A 6912-nucleotide genomic window follows, 5' to 3' on the forward strand; every position below is an offset into this window, starting at 1 on the left:
GGAGCTTCATCTGCCTCGTGAGACAAGAACCACAATAGCCCAACTTCGCTCTGGCTACTGCAGCAGGTTAAACTCATACCTGACCAGACTGAACGCGGATGTGCCAAATGAGTGTCCGGCATGTGGAGAGACCCCTCATGACTCGAAACATCTCTTCGCATGCCCGGTAAACCCGACAACCCTAATGGCTTTGTCCCTGTGGACCGACCCAGTGGAGGCTGCACGCTTCCAAGGGCTGCCGTTAGTGGAACTTGACGACAATGGCTGAGATATCAACCGATCTGGGCGGGGNTGAACGCGGATGTGCCAAATGAGTGTCCGGCATGTGGAGAGACCCCTCATGACTCGAAACATCTCTTCGCATGCCCGGTAAACCCGACAACCCTAATGGCTTTGTCCCTGTGGACCGACCCAGTGGAGGCTGCACGCTTCCAAGGGCTGCCGTTAGTGGAACTTGACGACAATGGCTGAGATATCAACCGATCTGGGCGGGGGTGTTGTAGCCGCTACAACAACAACAACAACGACTATGAAATTCTTTAATTCCAAAAATTAAAATTTTACTTTCACAACATACAAGTTAGAACGGCGCACAGTGGGGTAATCGACCCAGAAAGTGGAGATCAATTCATACGTACATTTAATTTAAAATATTTTGATGTATTTGTATAGCTAGCACCAAATGAAGTAAAAAAAAGACAAATCCGAAAATAGTTTAGAGGAATTTTTTTTTACGTAGGATTATAAAGCGTTACCAAGGAGCGAGATAAGTTAAAATGTGGTTTTTACTCCCATAAATACTTTTTATTATTAATGATAGTTTGTTAAAATCCTAATCATCATTAATTACAAGTTAAACTCCTCGTCTATCATTATAATAATTATCCTCATCATTATCTTCATTACTATTTTCATCATCAACATCACCACATCATCACCTTTTTAGGTAATTTTTTATATGATAATGAATAGGAATTGTAAAAATTTTCTCTTCAACAATTATCTACATGTTTTTGTTAGGCCTAGAAAGCATTTAAGAATATATAACCTTTAATAAAAATGATCATCATTTTCGCTGGCGTCNACATCATCACCTTTTTAGGTAATTTTTTATATGATAATGAATAGGAATTGTAAAAATTTTCTCTTCAACAATTATCTACATGTTTTTGTTAGGCCTAGAAAGCATTTAAGAATATATAACCTTTAATAAAAATGATCATCATTTTCGCTGGCGTCATTGTCATCACTATCAACAGCTTCATCACCCCTATAAGGCTGCATAATTAACAACTGTTGTGCTTCTTTCGGCAAATCCTGCAATTTTTTTGGGGTAGTTTTCTAATACTTGATACAACAGGGTCGGAACTAATCAAAAGTCTATTTAATATATCTTCATTCGTCATTTTTCTGTTGCACTTGCGAGAAAAATGTTCTCTGTAGCTCTTCAAATCTTTGGCTCGCGCCTCTAGAGCTTCTTCTGACAATTGACCGATAGGTAACAAAGCGTGGGATATTATCTCTGGCCCATGGATGAAATATTTGTGGAGTGTTGGGGGCATTTAATACCATGGGTAACATTTAAAAAAGAAATTCGCTGTATTTAAAGCGTAGTTGCGAAACTTGTCCACCTCGATTTGATGGCCACTAGAATCAGCTATAATAATTGTGTGCATCATTTTAATTAAATTGAGGTCAATCTTTGTTATTATTGCTGACATCTCGGCATTTTGAAAGAAACGCCTCGCAGTATTGCCATCATTAGAGGTCCCGAAGCCAGGCATTTGTTGGTCAACAATTAGTCCAATTGTATCTTTAAATTCCTTCTGAATACGTGCTTTATTTTGAGAAACTAAAAGTTTCTCATTTTCCGACCGTGCTTGCCACTTTTTTATCAGCAGTTTGTAGGAAATATGGAGTAGACATTCAAAAAACTAATCCACCCGTGAAGTATTGGAAAGCCTAAATTTTAGGTTTTCGGTTTTTACAGGCCTTTCATCACAGTATCAATTTCGTTTAATTCTTTAGAAGTAGCGCCACATAAGTAACATTTTTGTGTTGATGTTGTTTCGGTTAAAGCGTTTCATACTTTACCATCAACCATAGCCAAAAATAGATATGTACATAAATGTATACATACTTTCTTTGATACATGCAAGTACTAAAACTTTCGCCATGGAAACAAAACAGTATTTAGCCTACTTTTGATAATAGACGTTATGCCGTATGTAGGGTATAAAAAAAACAGTAATTGAGCAAACAACGAACGTGGACAATAATTTGTATGCTTTGTACTTAGTTTTCACTTGTTATATTTGGTTTTGTTCTTCATCGAGAATTTCATGTATATTTCACCAACGAGGTTATATTATATAAATCGATATACTGAAAAAGTGTGCAGACATGCCGGAACATTTTCTTTACAGAATGACACTATAATGTCCAAGGTATATGTAAATGATTACACTTTTGCTTGATCGTACCTACTTATCAACTATATGTCTACGTATATAGCCAAAAACCCCNCTTCATTCGTCATTTTTCTGTTGCACTTGCGAGAAAAATGTTCTCTGTAGCTCTTCAAATCTTTGGCTCGCGCCTCTAGAGCTTCTTCTGACAATTGACCGATAGGTAACAAAGCGTGGGATATTATCTCTGGCCCATGGATGAAATATTTGTGGAGTGTTGGGGGCATTTAATACCATGGGTAACATTTAAAAAAGAAATTCGCTGTATTTAAAGCGTAGTTGCGAAACTTGTCCACCTCGATTTGATGGCCACTAGAATCAGCTATAATAATTGTGTGCATCATTTTAATTAAATTGAGGTCAATCTTTGTTATTATTGCTGACATCTCGGCATTTTGAAAGAAACGCCTCGCAGTATTGCCATCATTAGAGGTCCCGAAGCCAGGCATTTGTTGGTCAACAATTAGTCCAATTGTATCTTTAAATTCCTTCTGAATACGTGCTTTATTTTGAGAAACTAAAAGTTTCTCATTTTCCGACCGTGCTTGCCACTTTTTTATCAGCAGTTTGTAGGAAATATGGAGTAGACATTCAAAAAACTAATCCACCCGTGAAGTATTGGAAAGCCTAAATTGTAGGTTTTCGGTTTTTACAGGCCTTTCATCACAGTATCAATTTCGTTTAATTCTTTAGAAGTAGCGCCACATAAGTAACATTTTTGTGTTGATGTTGTTTCGGTTAAAGCGTTTCATACTTTACCATCAACCATAGCCAAAAATAGATATGTACATAAATGTATACATACTTTCTTTGATACATGCAAGTACTAAAACTTTCGCCATGGAAACAAAACAGTATTTAGCCTACTTTTGATAATAGACGTTATGCCGTATGTAGGGTATAAAAAAAACAGTAATTGAGCAAACAACGAACGTGGACAATAATTTGTATGCTTTGTACTTAGTTTTCACTTGTTATATTTGGTTTTGTTCTTCATCGAGAATTTCATGTATATTTCACCAACGAGGTTATATTATATAAATCGATATACTGAAAAAGTGTGCAGACATGCCGGAACATTTTCTTTACAGAATGACACTATAATGTCCAAGGTATATGTAAATGATTACACTTTTGCTTGATCGTACCTACTTATCAACTATATGTCTACGTATATAGCCAAAAACCCCTTATTTTTACGCTTACGATAAAAAAATAAAATAACCATAGTAAAAGAAACTAAAATCACTTTGTATTGCCTAAATACCTGATCAAGAAGGTTCCATTGCCGTTTTTGATGTATCTTTAAAGAAATCTCAGATATAACTTGGAAATTTGAAATATTAAATCACGTTTTTCACTTTGAGAGTATATTGCAAGAAAACGGTAAATTTTTGGGCAAATATTTGATTTCATAGTGATGTAGAATTTTATCTACTTTCATTTGGTACTAAACCCTTCATTGTATTTTGAAATTCATTTTTTGAATTAATTCGCAATATCGAAGGTACCCTCGAGATATATAACCATATAGTCTGATATGGAGGGTTCCCTATTACCCAAAAAACACTCAGGTAAACTTTATCATGAATTTCGTAATTTGGACTTTCGGCCAGCTTTTAAGAGTCAAATGCCCTTATGTGCGTCGGTGGCTGGTTGAACCATAAGTTTTATAATATTAGGTGTGTACTCGTATTGAGAGGACAAACTTCTCCAGCAGAAAAAGTTCTGAGAACTTAGCAGCATTCGCTCTCAAAGAGACGAAATATCAACAGAAGTACGAGAACGCAAAATTTGCAAAAACTTGCAACCTTCGAAACAGCTGATTAATGCACAGTTGCCACTGCTGATTAATTTGGCAATTTATTTTCTGCTTGGTACATTTTCTCCAGATTTGGCATTTTATGCAATTGAATAGTTTTGGATAAGAAACACCTTTTTAAAATACAAATTAATTATATCGGAGTGAATAAGTTATTTTTTTCATAATTATTTGTGATATCACATGGTGACGCATTCAAAAACAAGAGTATCTCCTCCAAACACCCATCATTGATCAAAAAAAAAAATTAATAGATATAGCTACAGATGTAGCTTTAAAATTATAAAATTTTCATTTCAACAATCAACCTACCAAAACCGAAACCTTCAGCAAAAAACATTTCAGCATGCTGCATTTAAATCTACTTTAGTATATTTAAAGGAAAATTATGGTACAAACGAAAAATGTCATACGGCAACCATAGTCAGCACACACTAAAGTAAACAACCTGGAGATTAATAGCAAATTAACGAAAAATAAACTCAACAAACGTTGTACTTATCAAATTTACTCACCTTTTCGTTGTATACTAGCATTAATAATAAAATTTGCAATAAATAACTCGAAAAGGCCATATTTTCTTTTGTTTATTTACAAGCATGTGTTTGTGATCAGCTGATTCTCTTGCAAGTTTTAGCTGGGAAAAATTTTTCCAGCAGAAATTTGGAACTCGCTATCACATTTTGCTCTCTCAATTTCCCCTACTTTACAAGTTTTTTGGGTACGAGAACGCAAAACCAGTAAAAGTTTTCTAAAACTGTAGATAGTTGGGCGCACGAGTACACTCCTATTTGCATGTAATTGTATTGCCATTTTTTACATATGTGTATATTATTCTATATTTGACAGGAAAGAAACCCTTTTCCCAAATTCTGAAACGTCGGAACAGTTATTTAATGGAATTCCCTTCGGCGAGTTACCCGTTTGTAACATACGTGTATCTCCAAATAACACTATAATTAGTGTCACCGATAACAAGGGTATCTCTCGACTAATCCGTTCCTGTGGCATTGAGGGTTTTAAAAATACTCGAAAAGGTACAAATATTGCAGCTCAAGCTACTGCAATAACTATAAGTGAAGTGAGTGAAAGATATACCTTGAGCGATTTTGCAATATAAATATTTCTTATTTATTTACAGAAAGCTATAGAGCTAGGTTGGAAAACTGTTCGGGTAAAAGTGCGTGGACTGGGACCTGGTCGAATGGTAACAACGCTTTTTATATCTTATTTATAAATATCGTTACCCAAACGGTATAATGTGTCACGACGAGGAAAAATCGATGTAGTTTCCCATTATCTGTCAGTCTGCATAAAAAATTTAATTTTGAAAAAATGGACTTGGCACCTTTTCATCTTTAGGTACCGATATACTATACATACGTTGACAGATTTCTGTGGACTAAAATTGTGACATTTCTAAAGCATCGAATAGAAGCATACAATTTTGTTTTTTGACAGTTGTTTCTCTCGCACCGCTCCCTTAGCAGTGGCACCGTGTTGCTTCTTTGCAAATTTACTTGGAAAAGTGTAGCTTTAATGTGAAAAAGAATTATACGTTTTTGTACAATATGTATATTTGTATATACATATAAAGCACATTTAACTGATGAAAACAAAAAATTGCTTTTAAATTCGATGTTTACATAAAACTCATAGTAGTTTTATTTTAATTTTGAGCCCTTTTTCACTTTTTATACCGCTAAATAGCACATAAATTACTTAATTCATGTATATATATTAATATTTCGTATAAAATGCCAAATTTCCTGCAAATACATTAATATTTACAAAAGGAATTTCACTACTAAGTGCCTACTTTTCTACTACCATTTTCACAACAAGGGATTTCATTCTTCCCCTTTCTCTGTTCTTCGTAAATGCGACCTGTTGTAAGGGAGTGTCAAACCGCGACTGTCAATAATTATCTAACCTTTAATTATTGAATCATGAGCTGGAATCACACGATTGCCCAAATGAACCAATCTGGCACAATGTTATTGTTCTGAATTAATTCAAATTCTGTGCAGCCACACGATTGCCTCATTTCATACAATTGTTGTTGTTGTTGTTGTAGCGGCTACATCCGCATTTAACCTACACAGGTAGGAATTTAGCCTGCTGCAGTAGCCAGAGCGAAGTTGGGCTATTGTTGTTCTGCTCTCCCGAGGCAGATGGAGCTCCGTCGCGTCAATGTCCGGTGTTTGTGTGCCTAGAACGGCATTCACAGGTCTTGTGGGTCTACATAACTCGAGACTGCGTCCTTGTGAATGCCGTTCAGGGCCTGTCTGTGAGCTGACGGGTCTAGAGGCTGCTTGATGAACCTCTGGACCTCGTCCGTCAGTTCATATAGATGCCTCCTGACGTGCCTCGGCGAGGGCTCCTCTGCAAGCAGCGGTCTATTTGGGTGGCCACATCTGTGGCTCCCAACAAGAAACTGTTTGCAGAGTATCGTGTTGTGCTCCCTAATTGGGAGCATTTTCGCCTCATCGTGGAGGTGGTGTTCTGGTGACATCAGGAGGTATCCGGTCGCTGTCCTAAGTGCTGTATTTTNAAGAAACTGTTTGCAGAGTATCGTGTTGTGCTCCCTAATTGGGAGCATTTTCGCCTCATCGTGGAGGT

At 36.3% G+C, this 6912-nt stretch overlaps 1 protein-coding gene across 1 annotated transcript in view; it reads left to right on the forward strand.

Annotated features, from left to right (window-relative positions):
• The first annotated feature begins 3571 nt into the window (after positions 1 to 3571).
• Positions 3572 to 6912, forward strand: part of mRpS11 (mitochondrial ribosomal protein S11) — a 26583-nt gene continuing 23242 nt past the window's right edge. Inside the window, exons 1-3 of the mRNA XM_017623195.1 lie at positions 3572 to 3580; positions 5054 to 5371; positions 5432 to 5497. Coding sequence (XP_017478684.1) covers positions 3572 to 3580; positions 5054 to 5371; positions 5432 to 5497 — 393 coding nt within the window. The remainder of the gene's footprint in view (positions 3581 to 5053; positions 5372 to 5431; positions 5498 to 6912) is intronic.

The sequence above is a fragment of the Rhagoletis zephyria genome, unplaced genomic scaffold, assembly GCF_001687245.7.
Source record: "Rhagoletis zephyria isolate East Lansing unplaced genomic scaffold, Rhagoletis_zephyria_1.1 Rzeph_scaffold_03080, whole genome shotgun sequence".
NCBI classification, from domain to species: domain Eukaryota; kingdom Metazoa; phylum Arthropoda; class Insecta; order Diptera; family Tephritidae; genus Rhagoletis; species Rhagoletis zephyria.